A 25,380-nucleotide genomic window follows, 5' to 3' on the forward strand; every position below is an offset into this window, starting at 1 on the left:
TACAACATTTTGTCAAAGAACATTTGTTGTTTATAATAATATTTTCTATCGATTGGCATAGGTTTAATAGTTCTATAACAATATAAGCCACTTTAATATAATTGCAACTTCATTTTTGTAATGCATGGATTTTTGTTTATTATTCTTCGGCATCGGAATATAATTTCATTTCAGTCTTTAAATTTACATTTTGTACACTATTATCAAGGTTAATGGTTTCTGCTAAAGCATTTTGTAGGTCGTCATCAATCCGTGTATTTTCTGTTGGTTTTAAAAGATTAACAACTTTATCAGAAAGAAGTAAAGGTTTGTGTTTTTTGTTATGTCTATTCAGCGAGCTTATTGAAAGAAACGGATCGGAAGATTCTAAAGCGCGGTGGAAAAGGTCAATAATTGTTGATTTTCGGTCCATTTTCCTTGTGTGATGTTCACGGTCATACCGCCAGAACTTGTTGCGGGATTCTCCAGCCTGCTCAGAAAGCATACCTATTGGTAAGGTATTTGCTTTTATAATTTCGCTCCCGTGAGCTAATATCTTATGCAATGTGACCGACATATAACACCAACTGTATTTTTCCACGTATTTTGCAGGCAGTGTTGCACAGAATTCGTGGAATTTATCGGGTTCTCTATTTTCACTCATAAAATTTTATGTAATAATTTACCATGGCATACTATTACTTGTCCTATTATTAGTTACGCATAGTATTAATTTGTCATAACTTTTTAAGCATAATTTTGAAACTCATAACTACTATAATCATAATAATTAATGACAATAATCATATATATTTATATGATATGCGAATAAATTTCAAAAAGTTTTGGCACAACTTTGAACATTTTCGAAACTTAGTTTTCCTTGGCTGCATTTGGTTCATGATTGTGACTTTTTATATTTTTTGACACTATTTCATGCTGTTGGTCATGATTCAGTATACTTTTCGTATGTAAGATAAACATGCTGGCGGCGTAGGGGTGGCCCAAGGGCCACCCCCGCCGCACCCTAACCTACTGTTATGCCTTGTAAAAATTATGACAAAACACTATTATTCTAAAAAAGAATTATGGATACTTATTTATATGCGAATCAAATTCATACCAACAAATATTAGTCCAAAAATAAGTTATACCTAACAAACCAGTATTCCTAGATGTTATTATGGGAAAGTACTATTATGCTAAAAAACGTTATGCAAAAAGTATTATGATAATTAAAATTATGACAAAAACATTTATGCATTTTAAGAGAATCCCAATTTATCGGCATCGATATCTAAGCCACATGATAACACTACCAATATGGTGTGCAAATCATCTACTAGCCATTGCTCTATACCTAGCATGTTTGCAAAGGTTTTACGATGTGAATCAGATAGCGCCTTACGAGCTGTATTGCCATCGTTAGTTGTTCCAGAATTTGGACGAACAACATCTACTAACAAACCCATTTGTGTTCTTATTTCATTTTGGATATTTTTCTTCCGCTCTTCTACAATCTTACCTTTAATAGATTTTTTTGGTACTCTCCATTTTTGTACTACGGGATCGTTTTTATACCCTAAATGAAGTAAGAACTCAAATATCCTAATCCATGCATGCAAGGGGCTCAGTCCGTGAAGCAACGTTTCGGGTTAACTGGTCTACGGGAAATATTGTCAAGCTTGTTAAATTCCGTGCATGTAGCACCACAACATGCGCATCGTAACTGCGAACTGTTTTCAGTAATGGCAGTAAATACTTTTCCATCAATAAGAGTTAAATATAATTGTGGATTACCAAATACATTATTTCCTACATTTGTTTCGTCATAAATGGTAGTGAGATCCTTTATTTCCCCCTCAACTCTATTTTTTTCGTCGAATATTAAAGCTGTGGACTCTGTACGATATTGTATTTTAAGTGGACGGCAAAATCTATAAGACTGAGGCCTTGGGTTTGACCACAGTACGAAACCATAACCTTAATTATTATCTAATATAATAATTTCAAAACGTATTATTAATTAAAGAGATAAACTACATTTTTATTCTCATATTAGAAAAATTACAAATTGACAGTCAAAAGTTATCGACGAGTAAGTGACAGCCCTAATCACAAAAATAAAAATACAATATTTCCGAAGTCCTGCATTATTCACGTCTGATTCTTTTTTGTAGTATGTCCCATTATGATATAAAACTATTCAAGTTAAAAATAAATGCTAATTCAGTAAGATGTACCGAAAAAAAAAATTTTTAGTTTTCCGGAAAATCGCGGTTCTTCTTTTCGTTTATGAATTTTTTTGTTTCTTTTTCGACTGAAATAATAAAAATAACGTACCCTTTTACGTTTCCATTTATAACATTGCAAAATCATGTATTTTAAACGAAATAGCGCATTTCTATGGTTTCTATGGAGTTTTCTCGAGTTTTAAAATAACTTCAAAACTAAAATTAATAGAGATGTAGTTTCTTTCCAGAAGTTGAAGGTCGTCACTGGATCTATACGATGGACGAATAAAATATACATGTCCGCAATCGACCCTAAATTTCACACTGTGCGGCGAAGGAAACGGTGGCTGTCCCGGTGCAGGCGCCGAACTGGCAGCACTAGGCATCACGTCGAAGCTCCCAGAGTTTTGGACGGAAATGCCAAGGGTGTGGTTCGCGCAGTTCGAAACAATTATGGCTCCGCAAAAACAAGGTGACGAAGCAAAGTACGGCCTTGTCATATCGAAACTCGGCAAGGATGCGGTAAAGCAAGTGACGGACATCATTGTCTCCCCACCGGACACACATAAATACAACGCCATAAAGGAAAGACTCCTAGCTGTGTATGAAGAATCGGCTGAGCGGCAGTTCCAGAGGTTGGTTAGTGAAGTAGAGCTAGGCGATCAGAAACCGTCACAACTGTTGAGACGTATGAGAGACCTGGCGAGAAATAGTCACGTGACTGAGAAAGCTCTACATAACCTCTGGATATCGAGACTGCCAGATCACGTACGAGCTGTTTTGATGGTAAGCCAAGATCAGAAACTTGACAATTTGGCAGCCATAGCCGACAAGATAATGGAAGGAAGATCAGCCGAGGTATCAGAAATAGCCGCCGGCCAACCACAGATTATGACAGAGCTGCTGAATCAAATCAGTAAACTAACCATGGAGGTAGCAGCCCTAAAGTCAAACATGCACCAACGAGAGCAACATCGAGACTACGGGCGCAACCGAAGTCGCTCACGCCCTAGGTCCATCTCCCGCCCAAGGATAACGCCTGACAACCCCAAGTGGTTATGTAAATATCACCTGCGGTACAGACATCGTGCACGCAACTGCGAATCGCCGTGCAATTGGAGAAAACAGTCGGAAAACTAGGTTCGGCGTTGACAGAGGCGGCCGTCAGCGCTATTTTACCATCAAACCGCCTATGCGTTACCGACCGCAAAAGTGGGTACCGTTTCTTGGTTGATACCGGCGCTAATATATCAGCAATACCCAAAAAAGGAAACAAATCACTAGCCGATAATATGTACAAAGTATACGCGGCAAACGGTACACAAATCAAAACATATGGTGATAAAACGCTGACACTAAACTTGAATTTGAGACGGCCTTATACTTGGACTTTCATCGTCGCAGATATTACACAACCAATTTTGGGAGCCGATTTTCTGGAAAAGCACAACATTTTAGTGGATATTAGAAACAAACGACTGATAGACGGCACAACTGGGCTTCTCACAAACGCAAAGTTAATGAACTCAGGTGCACCGACACTCCGAACTGTGAAATTAACTGAACCATACGCAGACATACTGGAGCACTATCCAAACATATTGAAGCCACTAAACGCACTGATACAGCCAAAACACAACGTGGTTCATCAAATCATTACTGAGGGACACCCTGTATTTAGCAAGTCAAGACCACTACCAGCCGATAGATACATGAGAGTAAAAAAAGAGATAGAACACATGCTACAAACTGGCATTTGTAGACCATCAATGAGCCCGTGGGCCAGCCCATTACACGTTGCAAAAAAGAAAAATGGCGAACTACGATTATGTGGTGACTACAGGAGACTAAACACCATAACAGTTCCAGATCGCTATCCGATACCAAGAATTTTAGACTTCGTCAACCTACTACCCGGAACAACTATTTATTCAAGAATCGACCTTCAACGGGCCTATAATCAAATCCCAGTACAAGAAGTTGAAAAAACCGCAGTAATCACACCATTCGGCTTATTCGAATTTCCTAGAATGCCGGTTGGTTTACGCAACGCGGGACAAACGTTCGTGAGATTCCTGAACGCAGTATTAGCAGGACTCGATTTCATCTTCACCTACATAGATGACATATTAGTAGCATCAAAATCGCAAGAAGAACATCGACGTCATTTACACGAAGTATTCAAGCGATTAGACGAGCACGGTATCGCAATAAATCGAGCCAAGTGCGAATTAGGTAAAAACGAAATAGAATTCCTTGGATATCAAATAACACAAGACGGCATCAAACCACTACCAGAGAAAGTTGAAGCGATAAACAAGTATCCGAGACCCAAAATTGTACAAGAATTGAGAAGATTTTTAGGCATGATAAATTTTTACAGAAGAAACATCCCCAAAGCAGCACAATATCAAGCACGCTTAAATAAATATCTAATCGGCTCAAAGAAAAACGACAAGTCAGAAATAAACTGGACACCAGACGCAATCGAGGCATTCGAAGGGTGCAAGGCAAGCCTAAGTAACGCCGTCACTCTGACGTCACCATCAATACATGCACCACTATCGCTTATGACAGACGCGTCACAGACTTGCGTGGGCGCTGTATTGCAACAGAAAGAAAACAGAACTTGGAAGCCACTCTCATTTTTCTCAAAAGGACTAAGCGAGACACAGTCAAATTACAGCACATACGATCGAGAATTACTAGCTATATACATGGCAGTAACTCATTTCCAGCCGTATTTAGAAGGGCGAGAATTGATAATCTACACCGATCATAAGCCACTATGTCATGCGTTCACAACAAAGCAAAACACTACCAGCAAAACGGCATCCCCGCGACGATTACGTCATCTCGAATTCATAGCGCAATTCACGACAGACATACGTTACCTAGCCGGTAACTTGAACCCGGTAGCCGACGCACTATCGCGAGTGGAACAGATAGATTGCCCGACTCCCATAGATTGGAGCGAGATGGCAGATAGCCAACAAAGTGATATTGAACTCACTCAGCTGTTACAGAAAAACAACCTCAGCTGGAAAACTATCAGATTGAATGAGAAAAAACAACTATTTTGTGAAGACACAAAAATCAACCCACGACCATACGTGCCGAAAACACTTCGAAAACAAGTTTTCGACACTATGCACAACATAACGCATCCAGGCGTCAGACTATCTAAGAAGATGATTACAGAACATTACTTCTGGCCACGAATGAACACAGATATAGGAAAGTGGGCACAAGCATGTGAGGCATGTCAAAAAAGCAAAACCAATAGGCACAACGTACTCCCCATCGGCACGTTTCCGCCGACAACACGACTAGATCACGTGCACATAGACATAGTCGGCCCGCTAACGGAATCAAACGGAAATAAATACATCGTCACAATGATAGACAGATCAACCAGATGGCCAGAAGCTGTACCAGTTTCGGATATTACCGCAAAAACAGTAGCAGAAGTCTTCTTAAATACATGGATAGCAAGATTTGGATGCCCAAGTACCATAACAACGGACCAAGGACGACAGTTTGAGTCAGACTTATTTAACGATTTGACCAAAGTACTAGGAATCAAAAGAACAAGGACAACCAGCTATCATCCACAAGCAAACGGTTTAGTCGAACGTTGGCACAGATCAATGAAAACCGCGCTCATCGCTCGCGGAAACACCGGAAATTGGTCAAAGGAATTGCCCATAGTACTACTCGGATTACGAGCAGCACTACGCTCAAAAGAAAACATAAGTCCAGCCCAAATGTTATACGGAGCAAATATTCGTCTGCCAGGAATGATAATCGAGCCGAAAAAGCAAGATTTATCACCAGATAGTTACGCCCAGACACTTCAAAACACTATGGCAAAAGCAACTCCATTCAACAGCGAACACAACGCCACCAAACATAATCCGTACATACATCCACATATGAAAGATTGTCAACATGTATTTGTCAGAACCGACGCCGTTAGAAAACCTCTAACACCTACATACGAAGGCCCATACAAAGTTCTAGAGAAACACGAAAAGTTCTACAAAATACAACTACCAACGAAAACTGCAATAATTACCATCAACAGACTAAAACCTGCATACATTATTACAGAAAAAGAGGTAAATGAACCTTTAGAACCAACAAAAATTAACAAAACTCGAGAAAACAACAACCAGAAAGTAGAACACACAGGCTGTAATAAGACACCACCGCTGACAACGCGATCGGGCCGGGTCGTTCGCCCAGTCGTACATTTCGCAATAGAACCAAATCCACAAAAAAGGCTGCGCAAAATACCATTACAACAAAATCCAGCCTAGCGACTACAAGTTTATCTTCGCACTAACTTTGCCACCATTGCTATCCTAGGAAAAATGGGAAATTGGGGTGGAAAGGAAGAGATCGTCGTGGCGCAAACCGCCGCTGGAGCGGGCGGATCAAACGCGTCAATAACCAACATCGGCATTGGAATAATGTTCGTAATATTCATCATCGTGTTGGCATTCCTTTCATACAAACAGTGCAGGAAGAGATTTTACAAAAAGGTACTACGTCACGTGGACAACCGGAGGGCGCAGGAAACCGCCCCAGCACCAACAATGAAGAAATGTTGCAGCAACCATGGCCATCAAACCGTATGAAGAAATTAACCTAAAAAGTGAACAGTAACATAGAAAATCCAGGAACAATTTTATAAAAAATGTTTTAGAAATAAGAATTACGTATTTTAAAGTGTTTTATACCTATCGATTGTTAGTTAAGTTGAATTTCGTATTATGATTTTTCTTTCTCAAAAGGGGGAACTAATGTGGGCTCATGTCAATGAACTTTATTGAGATCACAATCAATGTTAATATATTTACAATAAATTACTTCAGTCTTTCCTGTTCACTCATCGCAATCAGTTGTTTTATTCCAAACTCCACAGCTAGCAATTATCGATACACTTCACACATACATTCGTAGTTACTTATACTTAGTAGGTATACTTACCTATAAGTTGAATTACTTTAGTGAGTTTACTCATTTAGTGAGATGACTCATTTAGTGCGTTGAATCGTTTTAGTGAGTTGACACATTTGGTGAGTTAACTCGTTTTAGTTGGTTGAACCACTTTAGTGAGATGACTCATTTGGTGAGTTAACTCGTTTTAGTGAATTGAATCACTTTACTGAGTTGACTCATTTTAGTGAGTTGACACATTTGGTGAGTTAACTCGTTTGAGTTGAATTACTTTAGTGAGTCGACTCATTTAGTGAGATGACTCATTTAGTGAGATGACTCATTTAGTGAGTTGACTCGTTTTAGTGAGTTGACTCATTTAGTGAGTTAACTCGTTTTAGTGAGTTGACTCATTTAGTGAATTGACACATTTGGTGAGTTAACTCGTTTTACTGAATTAAATCACTTTAGCGAGTCGCCTCATTTTAGTGAGTCGACTCATTTGGCGAGTTGACTCATTTATTTTTTTTACTTACCACATGAGGTCAACTAAGCCCCCGCGGCGCGCGATTATAGCCTTGACCCTGTTAGCGAAGTCGACGGCGGACTCGCCGTGCTCGCGCCGCATGGCCGGCAGGTACCACACGTCGCAAACGATCGCCCACGAAGACATCATGTTCAGTAAGTAGTGCAGCATACCGTACCGAGCGCTGTTCCAGAATGCGTCGCCGAAACGCGGATCGTATCTGTGAGGAGAAGATTTCGGTTCAATGGAACAGTTCATGGAACAGTAGGACTAGGGCCCTGTGCTGGGAGGTTTTCTGGCCACGTCTTTCCCTCAGCGTTACAGATTCCGAAGTGGTAGTAGTTTTACAGCTAGTTAAAATAAATATTTTTGATATTTTTTTTGTCTCTGTGGTCTAAAGCGTTAGAGACTATACAACAGGCTGGAGGCAGCCATCAGCCCGCCGCGCATCGAGGCACTCACTAATATGGATGCTGGTGTGTAGGCGAACTTAACCAGGGGGCCTAAAAAGCCACGTATATAAAGTGACTCTATACAACAGGCTGGAGGCAGCCATCAGCCCGCCGCGCATCGAGGCACTCACTAATATGGATGCTGGTGTGTAGGCGAACTTAACCAGGGGGCCTAAAAAGCCACGTATATAAAGTGACTCTATACAACAGGCTGGAGGCAGCCATTAGCCCGCCGCGCATCGTGGCACTCACTAATATTGATGCTGGTGTGTAGGCGAACTTAACCAGGGGGCCTAAACAAGCCACATAGTCTCAAGGTCTGGAGGACCGGGTGCTATTCCCGATGGGGACACCGTCGAAAATCACTTTATGAGACTGTCCTTTGTTTGGCTAGGACATTGCAGGCTGAATCCGTTTGGTTGTCCGAATAAGTAAGATGTCCTGTGCTTCGGAAGGCACGTTAACTTGTTGGTCCAGATGCCAGATGATTTTGTGGTTATAATTTATGTGGGATGTATTTATGGGCTGAATCACCTGATTCAGACCACGATTTTGAGTTGATATTAAGTGCATTTTCCTGTCGGTAAATTCATGAAAATTATAGTGTTTTAGTATTCCACACTTTTGCGACGCGAAATTCCACTTGATATCAACTCAGAGTCATGGCCTGAATCATCCCTCAAAGTTTTCGTTACGATTCCACTAACACCCTGTATTTCTACGGGGATGATTTCTAAGGGAACTATTTTTATGAGGATAATTTCTATGGGGATGAGTTCTATGGGACAAATATTTCTATGGAGATAAATTCTTTGGGAGCTATTTCTGTGAGGATGACTCACTTGATGGCGACGGGGTAGATGGTGCCGCCGACCTCGAAGCTGCCCTTCTTGAACTGCATGACTGACGTGTTGTTGATGCAAGTGCCTTCCGGGAAGATCAGGATCGGTGGGTTGTCAGGGACCGAGATATGTTCTTTTAGCCTGGAAAATTATATTGAGAATTGTGATGTATATGTATAAGAGGGTAGATTCGTAATCATTATTATGTTGATACCTGCGTTCCTACTTACGTGTGTGTTTTTATCTTGGATTAAACGTCGTAGTGAAAAGCCGTGGTTTTACTAGTTCCCTATCAAGGTTGCCTAACATAGCCTAGATTGTTCAAGAATTTTTCCTGTAAATATTATTATGATCATCGTCTCCCTAGCATTGTCCCGTTCTCCACGAGGTGCGCTTACCTAACCTGAAGATTGGACAGGTCCGGTTTTTTTACAGAAGCGACTGCCTGTCTGACCTTCCAACCCGCGAAGGGAAAACCAGCCCAATACAGGTTAGGTTAGGTTACATACCTCCGAAAATGCATTTCTCGGTAATTTTAAAACAATGTTTCCCTCACCGCTGAGCACGTGATAATGATTTATGATTCAAACATGAATTCGAAAACAAATTCGACAACCATTGGTTTAGGCCTGTGCTGGATTCGAACTTTCTGAAATCCACCACCACCTTATGATCATTTCGACGAACATCCGTCTTGCTATTTTGTAATTGTTTTGGGAAAATTTTAAAATATTTTAAATGATGTTATTCTCTTGTTTTTGTGTGTGGCGACTGGCGATTCTTTTTAACCCCCGACGCAAAAACGACGGGGTATTATAAGTTTGACGCGTCTATGTGTGTACATGTGTATGTGTCTGTCTGTGGCATCGTAGCTCCCAAACGGATGATCCGATTTTAATGCAATTTTTTTTTGTTTGAAAGGTATATCAGTCGAAAGTGTTCTTAGCTATGTTTGGTGGAAATCGGTTCAGGTCTTCAAGGTTATCAGGTCGTTTGTTAAGTGTGATAGGAATGTTACAAGCTCAGTTTGCTTGCAAGCATATTTTTTTGTTTTTTATATAGTGTTTAGTATTTTTAAACTTTTGTCATAATAATTGAGTATTTTTTTTGGTCAGGGTTTTTTTTCTAATTTTTATAATAAACTATTTCTATTCTATTCTATTCCATAGATGTGTGTGGTACTGACCTCTGAGCGACAATATGTCTATCCTTGACTTCAGACCGTTCGAACCAGATATGCGGCGACGCCCTGGACAAAGCGCGCTGCAGCAAGCCCAGAAACCCGTTATGTCTTTGACCGATCTGGAAACCACAGGTAAAAATGAAAAACAAGGTCCCGGGTTCGAATCCCGGTGGGGACGTATTATATAAATTATTTCGTGATCCCTAGCTTGGTTAGGACATTACAGGCTGATCACCTGATTGTCCAAAAAGTAAGATGTTCCGTGCTTCGGAAGGCACGTTAAGCCGTTGGTCCCGGTTACTACTTACTGATGCAAGTAAGTAGTCGTTACATGAGCTATATATTTGGGGCCTTTGGCGGCTCAATAATAACCTTGACAAATAACAACCCACACGATCGAAGTTCTGCTGCCAAGCGTTATCCCTTTTGCATGGGATCCGCTTACCTAACCTGAGGATTTGAGAGGTCTACTTTTTACAGAAGTGACTGTTCATCTGACCTTCCAACCCGCGAAGGGAAAACCAGCCCAATAATAACTAATAAATAATCTTCATAAACCATAAAACCCCTATTCCCAGTAGTCTTACCAGTTGAACTACTGGGAATTTCCTTCCCAATAGACTTGCTGAATAGTAAGACTTCGCTTTTCCCATTAGTTTTACATACATAACATAAATTTATAAAACGTGTGTATACTATACACTTGCGCCTATCTATGGGAATACAGGCCTAATGTCACATGAAACATACACGTCCCACTGCTAGGCACAGGCCTCCTCTCCACGCAGTTTTACTGAGTGTTAATGGAAACCACAAAACATTTATTTCGTAAAGACATACATTGTGTGATACGAAATATAATCGACAAACAGTTGCCTCATTTTAGTGAGTCACACACACACAGTACACATTTCAGTGGCTGGCTCAGTTGAGTACTCACCAAAGGTCTTCCAGGCCTATACCTCTGGATATAAACCTCCACTGTAACAAAAACTTACAACTAAAGATACCTCTATCGGGAATCGAACCCGGGACATTGGCATTGGACCTTCGGCACGCGGCTAGAAATCGTAACTATCACCCGTATTCTAAGATGTTAACTCCAGTCTTCCTCAACTCAGTTCTCAAACGACCTCAAGGTCTTCCTCGAACTCAGCTTAAAATCAGTATTCTTACACCGCGCCTCAACCTTCATCATCATCAGCCGTACGACGCCCACTGCTGGGTATAGGCCTCCCCCAAGGATCTCCACGACGATCGGTCCTGCGCTGCCCACATCCAGCGGCTTCCCGCGACCTTTACCAGATCGTCGGTCCACCTCGTAGCGGGCCTACCCACTGAGCGTCGTCCATTCTAGAACCTTTCCGCCCCAGCGGCCATCGGTTCTCCTCGCTATGTGTCCTGCCCACTGCCACTTCAGCTTTGCAATTCTCAGAGCTATGTCGGTGACTTTAGTTCTCCTGCGGATCTCCTCATTTCTGATTGCGCCTCAACCTTGACTCGAGTTTACTCCAGTAAGGCATGACGTTATTTCGTATTATTATGTTGGCAGTACGATATGCTCGACTCCAGTGAGTAAAGTCCTCGAGTCGAGGACGTTTTTTTTTTTGACTTATTGTAGATTTGCCGCAGATGGCATTTAACTACTTGGCCGGACAAATGGGGAGCGCTGAAGGCTCTCACCAGTCTCACCCGATACAACGTTTAAGACAACAGGCCTGAGGGTGCCCAGTTGAATGAGGGAAATCGTCGACCACGCCGGCGGGGTCGGTATCGGGGTCCTGAAGTGTTTGGTGTCGCGAGCTGATTGGCTGCCTCTATGGCTAGAGTAATCGGGTCGTCGGGATCGAGTCGAGGACGTGAATGTCAACTTAAAATACCAAAATGCTCAGCTGAGGACGAGTCGAGGAAGAGTTGGGTGAACATCTTAAAATACACGTGTTAAGCCTTACACCACACATGCTTTGTCATTTTTTAAGCTGATATGACATATTCCCATGATATGATGGAACTTGAACCCTTTTGACATCACAACATGCTATAATCTCATTTGCAAGTTACGGCACAAAGCCCGTCCCATACTAAAATACAAAATAAAACATACTTGCATATTCGCATTATACGTACATCACTATGCCCATTGTATAAGAAGACCAGGACGGTCAAAATGGCCACATCGAAGCAATTCATCTAAAAAAGCGATATTGCAATTTGACATTTGCGCTGTAGCGGACCCAACTAGTTGGCCACCTAGTTCCGCTCATATGCAACAGATGGCGCCACATTCAATAATGCAGTCTTCAAGCAGTCGTGTAACGCGATATCGAAGTTTACACAGCGAGACGCATATATACAACTTCCAACACAACACCGTTGGATCGTCGATACCTAGTCACACTACCAACTTGTGGCTAACGGGGTACTATGCTCAGTTCGGTACCCCGAAAACATCTTTTGGCGGCAGCACACCCTCGCCGCCAAAGCGCATTTGTGTTGCGCCGCCAAAAGTAAGTGCGCAATGCAAACTTATTCTTAGATGAATTGCTTCGATGTGGCCATCTTAACCCACCAGGGATGCTCAAAAGTGACAGCTAACATTTCAAGGTTATCCCAGCTGACGTCCCCCCGCCCTGGGTTGCCATTTACGACCAATGTTTTTATATTTACTTTGCAAGGAAATTTTGAACCTTTAGTAAAAAATTGCTTACAGTTTTTATGATTTTTATATATGGGACAATTAACAGTAATTAAATGCATTAGTCAGTAATTTACTTAATTTTCAATTATAAAATTTACGTCCTTGGAATGTTGGAGATACCAATTTAATGGTAACACTTACGTCATCAATGGGCTAGCAATGGCGGCTTGTCATAGGATTGAGCATACCTGGTCTTCTTATACCGTGACTATGTCAATGAACTATCTAATTCTTGCCACGAATTGAGGCTATTGTAAAATGTTATCTTATTGAAATAAAATAACTAATTGTGTTTTTCCCGCCAAGCAGAGACTATGGAATTCCATTTGCTTCGATCCTGACACACTTCTCTTGCTTCCTCCACATTCATCAATCGTTTCATACACGCACGCCGGTTCAGAGTAGATCTTACTGAACCTCTTCTAAGGACATCTCCAATTTGATCAATGTACGTCCACATAGATCTTAATCTGCCAGCCCTACCACCAACCTTCGATTTATATACCGCTTTCGTAATGTAAGTTTTGGCTCTGCCCACCCTGGTAGAGATTACAGGCGTGTCTATTTATACAGGGTGTTAGTGACATCGTAACGAATGCTGTGAGGGATGATTCAGACTATGATACTGAGTTAATATCAAGTGGAGTTTTCCACACGTATAGAATTGAAATTAATAACAAAAAACTAAAGGAACCATGAATTTTCATGGTTCAGTACTCGTTACGGTGTCTCTAACACCCTGCATATCTACAACAGCCGGATCTGCATGACAACCGGGGCGAATTATATCGAGCGCTTGAACCAATAAACGTTACGAATGCTATCTACATGGATGGTCGTCAAACGGCTATTGGTCGAAGCCTCGATATAATTCGCACCGCGCGCGGCGCTGTTACCGTGCAGAGCCTACTGCAGATTCTATTGAACCCACTTACCAGTCTTTTTCTTCTTTGCGAGTCGATGGCCATCGATATTAAATTATTGCTGACCAGTAATTGGGCATTTAGGACAGCAAAGGTGAGCCATAGTTTGTGCTGATACTCCACACTCGCACTCATCGCAACCATCAACCAGGTATCCCCTTGCAGAGATTATCTTTGCAGCGGCCAACCTGTGTCCGGAGCCTGTTTAAGGACTTCCATGTGGGCCACGCTAGGTTGCTTCCAGGCGGGCTTTCCGATGGGGCGATACAAGCGGTGGGAGAACATTGACCACTTACCAGTGAATAGCAGTTGTCGCACATAAGCACCAGCGCGTCGATGGGGCTCGTGTGGTTTGCGACGCATATCCCGTTTTTCGGCTTGTTATGTGTGTCGTGATATGTGATGACCATAGACAAGCAGCGACTTAGAAAGTTGAAGCACATGATAGACACAGCGTAGTTGACACGTTGCTTCGTCACCCCATCAGGTAGGGTGCCCACGCAGGCCGTGCAGATGAGCAACCACCACACCTTTGGGAATATGACATGGTATGATGACGTTATGAAGTTTTTAATGGAGGGTATTTGCTAGTACGGTCACGAGCATTAATATGTATACACTTTGGTACCATGTCACATAAACTTTTTTGACAAATTGAACAGTAAGTCTCACTAAATGTCAAATATGTTAGTGCAAAGTCCTAAAGTGGGTACATTATATTGCTGATGACTGTACAATTTTCTTGTTTGAGTTTTGTTCCTTTTAGTTTTGGAAGCACGACCAAAACAAGATGGGCGGATGTGGTCGAAAAGGACCTGTGCATGGCGTCTCCGAGAACGACAAGTCTGATAGAGCGAAGTGGAAGAGAAGTACGAAGAAGGCAGACCCTCAGATGGGAATAATAAATGCCACGGAGAGAGAGTTTTGAAAGCTCAGTGAGGTGTGGGTACTTAGTTCATCTTGCGATGGATGTACAATCACAGAGCAAAAGTTCAGTCACTGAGCCCAGCGAATTGTTTGTGATCAGTGGTGAAATTAGGAACCAGTAGTTGTCATAATTATAAAATTTATGTTTTTGTAGGTGTTTTGGTCTATTACAGAAACGACGTGTAACCAGGAGGTCTTAACACACAAGAAAGTAACCAGTTAATTTATTACTTTGCAAGAAACTGATTGGACTTTTGCACCTTATTGTAGACTATTCTATTGGGATATAGTAATGAAGTTATGTGTTGTTTTTTTTTTTTTATTTTTCACAAACACAGTTGGCTCGACCATTGGGACGTTGGCTCAACAGAAAGCTCGGTGAAGTGTGGGTACTTAGTTCATCTTGTGATGGATGTACCTTTGACTACCACATTTGGGATTGTCATGAACTTATGTGTTATGCCTATGCTTGTGTGTTAGCCTATTGCAGACTGTCGCGGCAAAGCTGGACGTGGACAGTGCTATTATGCAGCACTGGACCCGCGTCCAACTTGCCAAAGACACTAAACTATATAATTATTTAATCGATTAATTAATTGTAATTTTTTTACTAACATAGATATAAGACTTTTGTTACTAACAATTACTATGGGAAAACACCCGAAATAAATGATTTTTATTTTATTTTATTTTTATTTTTTATTTTTTTTATGTGTTGTTTTTTTTATATTTTTCACAAACACAGTCGGCTCTGTCAGACGACGATACGGCTCACCACCTCTCACGTTTGGTCTAACAGAAAGCTCGGTGAAGTGTGGGTACTTAGTTCATCTCACTCGATGATGGAATGGAATAGTCGTAAGCTTGGTTTACATAATCCAAACAAGAAAATAATGTTAGAAAATACCCTCAAATGGACCATGCAGGCTGTGATAATGGGACATATTATGGAAATAATACTTATATAAATATCATAGTAACAATAAGGATAAAATACTATCTGTTCCAAAGTTTTGACAGTTCTCCATACTGTCCAGCTAAAATTCGCGATAAATTGCTGTAAAACGAGGACCAACGTGCAAGTGCCATGATCACGGGATGACTGATGAAATTGGATGATGAAATTCCAAATTCATCAGTCGTCCCGTGATCATGGCACTTGCACCAGTGTTGAAATATCGGGAGTCTCATATCCCTGATTTTTACGCGGTAAGAACCCGGTATTATGTGTTTTAATTATGATAATAACCGCGTCGACCTCAAACAGTGTAGAAAACGAACAAATAAATACCTAAAAATAAATCCATAAATAAAATAAAAATTGAAAAGTTTTATTGTGTTAGTAGAAATTTAGACAAGACAACAAATGGACCAATGACAGATGAGGAAAATCTCCCAAAAAATGGTAGAATGGTAGAAACGAAACATGCCTTAAATGACAGTCACAAAGCACTGAAAATCCCCTTAACACTAGATTAATGATACCAACGTAAAAATCCCAACTTTCATGGTAGAAACGTTACCAGAAATTCAGTGATACCAACATGACGAAACATTCCCCGAATAGTAGAAAATTCCTACCAAAGAATAAGTGGCGTTGCAGCTAAGGATCCCGACGTCGATTACGCTTGTGTGGTTGGCAGCACACACTCCGCTGGCCTTAGGCATGTATTGAGTGTCGTGGTAGTTTATGACACAAGACAACCCTCTTGTCATCGTCCTAAAAGAGGTTCTATAGCAGAATTGGCCAAGATATCTTCTTAATTTGCACGGGGGTAACATTCCCACGACCGCAGTGCTCACGATCAGTGTAATCGCCTGTGGGATGGTAGATTTTCAGCCATTTTGGTAGGATTTGTTGATGTAGGTTGTGTTGCCATGTGGAAAATTTAATCAAAGAGAAGGCAATTATTATGTCAATATTTCCGTTAAGTCCATTTCGTGTTTATTAGTAATCATTTTCCCAGCAAGTTGAATAAATTCAATATTCAGTGTTGCCACCACACAGATCCAAGTGCCATTTGAGTGCCATCGTGTCGTGGTGTCGTCAGCGTTAGTAGGAAATTAGAAGAAAAAACAAAAAAGCTAATTTTAGTTGAAATTAAGACTAACATAAATATAAGTAAACATAAAATAATTAATTTCATAAAGCTATATAAGTATAATGTAGTATTTATGTGTTATTACAAAAAAAAACAATTGTCAGTTCACTGACTAGAGTTCGCGCCACGAAAAAAGTCCCGCGGTGTTAGTGTTAAGCCGCGTTTACATTGCGGAGTCTTTGTTTAACAACTGTGTCTGTCTCCGCATCTAATACACGTATGTCGTCGACAACATGTCGCTAGACGAACTAGTATTGTTGCGCGCTTTGTCTCTACTTGGCAACAACTGTTGCTCATCATTTGATGCTCTCTAAACAATAAGCCGCGCGTTGCGCCTCAGCTGGCAACGTCGCGCGCTGTTGTGCAACGTTGCCGAACATGTTCAGCGTTACTAGTTGCGTTGTTTTTGTTGCCTAGTGGATGGGAGGATTAACTATTGTGTGAGTATTTAGCAATATTAGACAGCCTAATTACTGAAAGTACATTATAATATTATAATTATATTCTTTAAGAACGTCTAAGGCCCTATGCCGAGGTTTTTCTTTCAGCTTTTCCTCGGCTGTACAGGTTGCGATGCTGCAGTAGTTTTAGGCGGATGAGACGTTCGATAAAAAAATATATTTATGTAAAAATTTACTATTCAAAGTGTAACTAAAACTATGTTGCCAAGTGAATAAAGATATTTTTGAACAACGATTTATTATGAATTAGTTCCATTAATATCCGCGGGACTTTCTCCGTGACGAGGAAACATTATAAACAATTTGTTAAAAGACAGAATTGGGTAGTTTCCTAGGTCAAAGATAAATTATGAAATTCTGTTTGCTAAATAAAGACAGGTCTAAAGGTGTCATTTTTTTCTTTTTTCTATTAGCTCAGTTTTAAAACTCTTAGGGATAACAGCCGACTCATAGCAATTATGTCACAGCCTGTAACTACATATTTATAAATGTAAACAAATATTGTCATATATTTAAGGCTTTAATGGTACAAAATAAAGATATTATTATTATTATGTATATATCTGGATTGATTCCATCTCGGCTCTTTAACGCCGGTACCTTTAAGTGATCACGGGCCTAACCAAGTAATCACTCATTTAATAAATTGGGTTAAGTTGCAGGTCGGTCTCTCTGTAAGAATTTTCGGACTATTCGGTTATTATTATTTAACTTATTTATGAAATTTAATAAAGAAAAATGTAATAATAAGTGCGACATTTCGTCACGTTTTTCTATGACGAGGTTACTTTTTCATACAAATTCCATAGTAATTTTGTGTTTTGACGTTTAGTAAAAAGTAACTGATTTGACTAGTTGGAAACTACCCTATAGTGAAATATTGAACGAGAATATGATAATGATTGATTACGTTCCCGGGAATGTTACCAATAAAAAGGTGCAAAAAGAAAAAAAAAATTAAAGCCAAATGGCACTGGGTTTTTTTTCTTTTTAATCGTAATAGTAAAAAAGATCGCAACTTTAACAGACTATATTTGAGACGGATACAGTTTAGAGCAGCGATGTGCAGAAAAAAAGGCAGTTAAAAAAGATCTGTAGGCAGATAAGACCAGAGTACAAGAAATAACAATTTTGTGAAGCAAGGCAACAAGGTACAATGATCACTAAAGCACAGTCCTTGTCGTGACGTCACACGAAGTGCAAGCGTCACAGTCGTAGGGATGCGCCGATCCGATCCGATCTTTTAGAAAATCGGATCGAAAGCCATTCGATCTGCCGATTTTTGGATCGGATCGAGACCATGCGATTTTTAGGCGGATCGATACAAAACTTTAAAGATCGGATCGCTTGGATCGTATGAATTGAAAAGCGTATTACCTACATTAATTGCTTACGATTTTGTTAGGATAGAACTCGATCTTCTGTTTACGTTACGTTCCAAACTTAGCGGCGTCTTTTGCGTGCGGGTAGGTATAGATATATGAGCATCCTATTACATTTTATTATAATTTAACTTTGTGAGTAAGTAAACATACGAGTAAAATGTGTGGTTTGATTTGATTCTAATTGCTATTGTCTCCGAGTATCTCAGATGTACGGACGTTTTGTCTTGTAAAATTGTTTGGTCAAAAAATGGTGTCCCCTATAAAAACAAAGCGTGTGGAGTCAGTTTACCCGAGATTACCCGAAGGCGGAAAATAAATATTTAAAAGTAATTGTGTCTTGCTTATTTGCATCCGATCCGGATCGATTTTCTTGATATCGAATCGACGGCATGCGATACAATCCGCGGATCGGATCGACGCATTACGATCCGATCCGATCCTTAAAATCGGATCGACGATGTGGATCGCGCATCCCTACACAGTCGGAAGCAGTACTTATAGTCACCTAGAGGTAGGCAAGCTATCTAGAAGCCTGGGTTCTGAGTACAACGGCACATTATGTATGTAATATTCTTATTAGAATCTAATAATAATGTCGATACCGCGTTCTAATAGACTACTAGCGCCATCTATTAGAGTGCCACACGAACTATTTTACATAGTTGGATAGGAGTTTTTACAACATTCTCATTTTGGTAACATTCCCGGAAACGGTACATCAATGGAGACTGTGTTAGACATAGAAACGAAATACGAATTAACAATGTTATTTTAAAGAAAAAAAAACAAATAAAATAAAAAAAAATCCTAAAAAAGTTTGTAAAATAAAGAAATGGTGATTAAAAAGTGAATTTTAGTTTTACGCAAGAAATATAACATTAAAATTATTAATATTACAGAATGGAAGAAAATAACTGTCAATTTTAGCAAATGCACTTTTCAGTTTAAGTTATGACCTGTCACTTTCTAATCCACCGAAAAGGAAAGACACGAAAAATTCACATCCGTATTCTAAGATGTTAACTCCAACCATCCTTGACGTCCTGAGTTGAGGTGACCTCAAGGTCTTCCTCGAACTCAGCTCAAAATCGGTATTCTTAGACGGCGCCTCAACCTTAACTCGAGTTTACTCCAGTAAGGCATGACGTCATTTCGTATTATTATGTTGGCAGTATGACATGCTCGACTCCAGTGAGTAAAGTCCCCAAGTCGAGGACGTAACTGCCAACTTAAAATACCAAAATGCTCAGCTGAGCCGAGTTTAGTGAACATCTTATGGGTGAATATCAAAATGTGCCAAGTTTGGTGGCGAACTTTCATATTATGTTTTCGTGAAAAATTGGGTTCCGACATGAAAAAGGATAGTTCTAGCTACGACGTAACTTGTTCTTCGTAACTAGAACTATCTTTTTACATAATATGAAAGTTCGCCACCAAACTTGGCACATTTTGATATTCACCCTTATAATAAGGATGTAAGATTATAAAATTTTAAAGCTCAAAACTACTGCAAATCAAGTTTTATATTATTTTCATACTTATTCTTCGGATTAAAAACGACAGGCAGCTTTTTGCTTCACATACAGTGTTAGTGACATCGTAACGAGTACTGAGGGGGATAATTCGGCTCATTATTCAGAGTTAATATCAAGTGAAAATTCATGATATATTTTTTTTTATTATTTTCAAATATTTTCCGACAGAAAATTCCACTTGATATACTCAGAATCATGGTCTGAATCATCCCCCTGAGTATTAGTTACGATGTCACTTACAACCTGTATATATATTTTTTCTTTTTTCATGAATAGTAAACTCACCCCAACAAAGAATATGCATATCCGGAGCGGCAGCAGGAAGAAATATCGCACGATGAAACCCATCATCCATATGATGGTGAGACGCCATGTCAGGAACTCGTATTGTCTGGGGAGAGGCGATAGAGAACCATGAATATAAAAAAATCAGCATCACGACTGGATCGAAGAGGTATAAAGTACAGTCATGAGCAATATCATGTACCCACTTTAGAACTCTGTCGCACTATCGTATTTGATATTTAATGAGACTAACGGTTTAATTTGTCAAAAAAATGAATGGGACATGGTTTCAAAGCGTATACATATTAGTACTCGTGACCGTACATAGGGGTAGAGGTGTATAATATATAGTAGTATACAGGGTGTTAGTGACACCGTAACGAATACTGAGGGGGATGATTCAGACCATGATTCTGAGTTGATATCAAGTGGAATTTTTCGTCGCAAAATTCATGATTTTTTTTAGGTTACTTTAATTATTTTCAATTCTATACTTTTTTACTCATAGAAAAATATTCACGTACTTTTTTGTTTTTCTTTTATTCATTTTCAGTTACACAGTGAACGTGTTAATATAAAGGAATAAGAGAAAATTAATTAAAAACAAACCCACCAAAGTGATTAGTTAAGTTAGTAAGAAAATACTATAAAGAATAAAATAAAGTCCTTCCCTGCAAGCTCTTATGAATTAGTACAGATTCTGACAAACAAAAAAAATATTTGACGTTTAGTAAAAAGTGGTTAGAGCGTTAGGCTCACTATCTGGAGGTCCGGGTTCGATTCCCTATGGGGACATTGTCGAAATCACTATGTGAGACTGTCCTTTGTTTGGCAAGGAGTTTGCTGGCTTGAATCACCTGATTGTCCGAAAAAATAGAATGATTCCGTGCTTCGGAGGGCACGTTAACCCGTTGGTCCCGGGCTATTAACCGTAAAAATACCTCCACCAAAACGCAGTGGAGCAGCGTAGTGGAGTATGCTCCATACCCCCTCCGGTTGATTGAGGGGAGGCCTGTGCCCAGCAGTGGGACGTATATAGGCTGTTTATGTTATGTATGTTAGTAAAAAGTATTAGCACACCCAGACACTTCATACAAACAACCTCGTTTTACACAGACACTACACATTGACGTTATCGTACACGCGCATCTGTGTGTGTGCTGACCATTTGACGTGTGCTGTCAACTTAATTCTGTCGGGTTATTGAAAATTTTAGAAGGGTCTTTATTTGGATTTAAACTGGATTTAAAAAAAAAAGAAAGGAAAACATGAAACAGTAGGACTAGGCCCCTGTGCTGGGAGGTTTTCTGGCCACGTCTTTCCCTCAGCGTTACAGATTCCGATGTGGTAGTAGTTTTACAGCTAGTTACATAATATGTAATTTAATTTTTGACGTACAAAAAGCGCTAACTTTGTAAGCCAATTTTGAAAAATAACTATTTTTGAATTTCTGCCTAAAATTGACGTGTGTTCCGTAAATTTTACACCCGTCCCTTTCTGTTTCAGCGGATAAGAAAATGACAGGTATATTTTAAAATAAAATAAGTTGTGTACAGGAGTTAGCATCATCAGATGAAAAACTTTCGTCCGCCAGAATCGTGACTAATGGTGTTAATAAAGTGCTGAGATGAGCGAAATCATGGTATAAGAAGACCAGGTATGCTCAATCCTATGACAAGCCGCCATTGCTAGCCCATTGATGACGTAAGTGTTACCATTCAATTGGTATCTCCAACATTCCAACGACGTAAATTTTATTATTGAAAATTAAGTGAATTACTGACTAATGTATTTAATTAATAATATTTTTCACGTATACAAAAATCATTATAACTGTACGTAAATCTTTATTAAAGTACAAAATTTTCTGGCAAAGTAAATATAAAAACATTGGGTGTTGGTTATTTTTTTTTACGAAATGGCAACACTGGGTGGGATGACGTCAGCTGGGCTAACCTTGAATGTTAGCTGTCAGTTTTGAGCATACCTGGTGTTAGCGAGACGAATTAACTAGGTAACTATTTAAAATAAAGCGGCAACGTATTTGGTGCGGGCAACCGATTCTCGGCGCCAGATGGCGCCTGCGCGTCACTTCATTTCGATATTAAAAAAAAAATGCTTTCTGGCTAACCTCTCCGCTGCGCACCACGCTCTTCGGTTGCCCACACGCAAAAAGCCTTTTTATAAAGCGATCGATGTGTTTTATGTTTTCCAGCTGGGCTAACCTTGAAATGCTAGCTGTCAGTTTTGAGCATACCTGGGGCCTGTTTAATAAAACTTACAATTGTAAACTACAACGACAATCTGATGTTCATTACGTAGCTAATATGAAACTGCAAAATATTCGTGATCACACACTCCGCAATGTACATCAAATTGTCATTGTAATTTATAATTGTAAGTTTTATTAAACAGGCACCAGGTCTTCTTATACCATGAGCGAAGTGTTAGATCAAATGAGATGGCCAAAGGTACTCTACCTTAGATGAGTCAAATCTCTTATGAACCTATTCTGAGCGTCTTGTCCTGTGTACAATAAACTATAATATAAATAATTAAACAGTACAGTGAAACAATGGGTTATATTGCAAACAATATGAAAGATAATCTATGAGGGTAGCCCCGATTCCTGTAGACACCTCCTAAATTTATTTTAAGTTACACCTGTCATTTTCTTATCCGCCGAAAAGGAAAGGGACGGATGATTGACAGCTCTTAATTTTAGGAAGAATGAGTAATAGCATGAATAACCCGGGCGAATCAGAAAGGTATCTCGCTGGTATGCAAACCGTTTGACGTGTGCTGTCAACTTAATTCTGTCGGGTTATTGGCCAATGTAAAATTTTTAGACGGTTGTTTGTTGATTTGTGCTTAAAATTGACGTGTGTTCCATAAATTTTATGCTTGTCGATTACCCGTCCCTTTCTTTTTCAACGGATAAGAAAACGACAGGTATAACTTAAAATAAAATTAGATGGCGTCTGCAGGAATTAGCACCAATTTCCAGGCTACGTTCACCGAAACAAACATAGATGGCGCTGTGTAGATGCCTTCGTTTAACCTACCAATATCGTGGATAACAGACTTATAACAAAAAAATAAAAAACATATTTTAGACATGATAATGCTAAAAACAATAAAATAAAAATAAAAATGGGGCTTAAAGGAGTCACCATACTGTGAATGTGGTCACCCGGATCAAACCATATCTCACATAGTGAACGAGTGCCCTCTGCACCGGTTCCCAGGTGGTATAGCCGAACTGCATTGTGTGACGGATGCAGCGAAGACTTGGTTAGGGGAGCTTAAGCTGGATATTTGATCCAAGCAGGATATTTGTCTGCCATACGCAATAATAATTAAAATAAAATTAAAATGTTATGTTTAAACGACCAACCCGCATTGGAGCAGCGCGGTGGAGTATGCTCCATACCCCCTCCGGTTGATTGAGGGGAGGCCTGTGCCCAGCAGTGGGATGTATATAGGCTGTTTATGTTATGTATATTTTCGGGAATATTCCCAGGAATGGGCACATCTCTGGTAATGATGGTATAATTACCTATTGGTCCTGGTAAGCAGGTTCCAGCTGCGCAACTCCTCGGCCTCGAAGACGGAGGTGACCTGGTCCTCGATGATGGACTCCATCCCAGCCTTCACCAAGTCCAGGCAGTGGTTGAAGTGGAACTCTAGGCTCGTCTGCAACGAATATCGATCTCAATTTAAAAGAAAAGCATTAAAAATTTAAAAGAAAAGCGCTGGTACGCAAACCGTTTGTTAATGTATGTAAACCGGATATGTTCACGACTATATCCCAATTGGGATACATACATACATAAACTCACGCCTATTTCCCACCGGGGTAAGCTGAGACTATGGAATTCCATTTGCTTCAATCCTGACATACTTCTCTTGCTTCCTCCACATTCGTCAATCGCTTCATACACGCACGCCGGTTCAGAGTAGATCGTACAAAACCTTTTCCAAGGTCATCACATCTTTACTCACATGATGGCTATTCTCGTGGTTCTGAGTCCGCTCCTGGCTTGAGCTGCGTTTGTAGTTCAACTCTGGCGACGGGCCGAGTATCTCCTCTCTCTCTATCACTGTCATCTTCGTGCCTGGAAAGAAAGAGATGGGTGGATTAGCATCTTTTACCGTAGACTCGGCCTCCGTGGTCCAGTGGTATTAAACGTTGTATCGGGTGAGAGCCTTCAGCGCTCCCCATTTGTCCGGCCAAGTAGTTAATGTCATCTGCGGCAAATCTACAATAAGTCACGTCAAAAAAAAAAGTCCAGTGGTTGAGCGTTGGGCTCACGATCCGGAGGTCCTGCGTTCGATTCCCGGTGGAGACATATCACAAAAATGACTTTGTGGTTCCTAGTTTGGTAAGGACATTACAGGCTGATCACCTGATTGCCCGAAAGTGAGACGATCCGTGCTTCGGTAGGCACGTTAAGCCGTTGGTCCCGGTTACTACTTACTGATGTAAGTACGTAGTCGTTATATGAGTCATGTCAGGGGCCTTTGGCGGCTCAATAGTAACCATGACACCAGGGTTGATGAGGTTGGTAATCCACCTCACAATCCACATGATAAGAAGAAGACTAACAATAGCTTTTTTTAAGTTACAACTATAAGAGTTATTTCAATGTTTCGTTTTCGTTTTGTGTGCTGTTTGTTTTAATAAAGGTTCTAGATTAAGTAAATTAAATTCATCTTTTTTGGGGTTATGTATACGTTTTTACAATAAAATACCAGATAATATTTTAAATTTGTCAGGGAACAAATTTAAAGCTCACGTGAAGCTTACTTTATGTAAAAAAGCCTATTATAAGATTAATGATTACCTAAATGATAAAAATGTCTGGTATTGAATGTGTTCCTCTAGTTATTAAATAACTTGT

At 40.0% G+C, this 25,380-nt stretch overlaps 1 protein-coding gene across 1 annotated transcript in view; it reads right to left on the reverse strand.

Annotated features, from left to right (window-relative positions):
- LOC126379036 (glycerol-3-phosphate acyltransferase 3) overlaps positions 1–25,380 on the reverse strand; it is a 50,366-nt gene that overhangs the window by 10,042 nt on the left and 14,944 nt on the right. Inside the window, exons 3-10 of the mRNA XM_050027623.1 lie at positions 24,482–24,594; positions 24,036–24,172; positions 20,477–20,582; positions 16,290–16,526; positions 14,078–14,311; positions 10,164–10,279; positions 8,978–9,118; positions 7,694–7,903 (exon numbers count right to left, since the gene is read on the reverse strand). Of these exons, the coding sequence (XP_049883580.1) occupies positions 7,694–7,903; positions 8,978–9,118; positions 10,164–10,279; positions 14,078–14,311; positions 16,290–16,526; positions 20,477–20,582; positions 24,036–24,172; positions 24,482–24,594 (1,294 nt within the window). The remainder of the gene's footprint in view (positions 1–7,693; positions 7,904–8,977; positions 9,119–10,163; positions 10,280–14,077; positions 14,312–16,289; positions 16,527–20,476; positions 20,583–24,035; positions 24,173–24,481; positions 24,595–25,380) is intronic.

Source organism: Pectinophora gossypiella, chromosome 27 (genome assembly GCF_024362695.1).
Source record: "Pectinophora gossypiella chromosome 27, ilPecGoss1.1, whole genome shotgun sequence".
Lineage (NCBI taxonomy): Eukaryota > Metazoa > Arthropoda > Insecta > Lepidoptera > Gelechiidae > Pectinophora > Pectinophora gossypiella.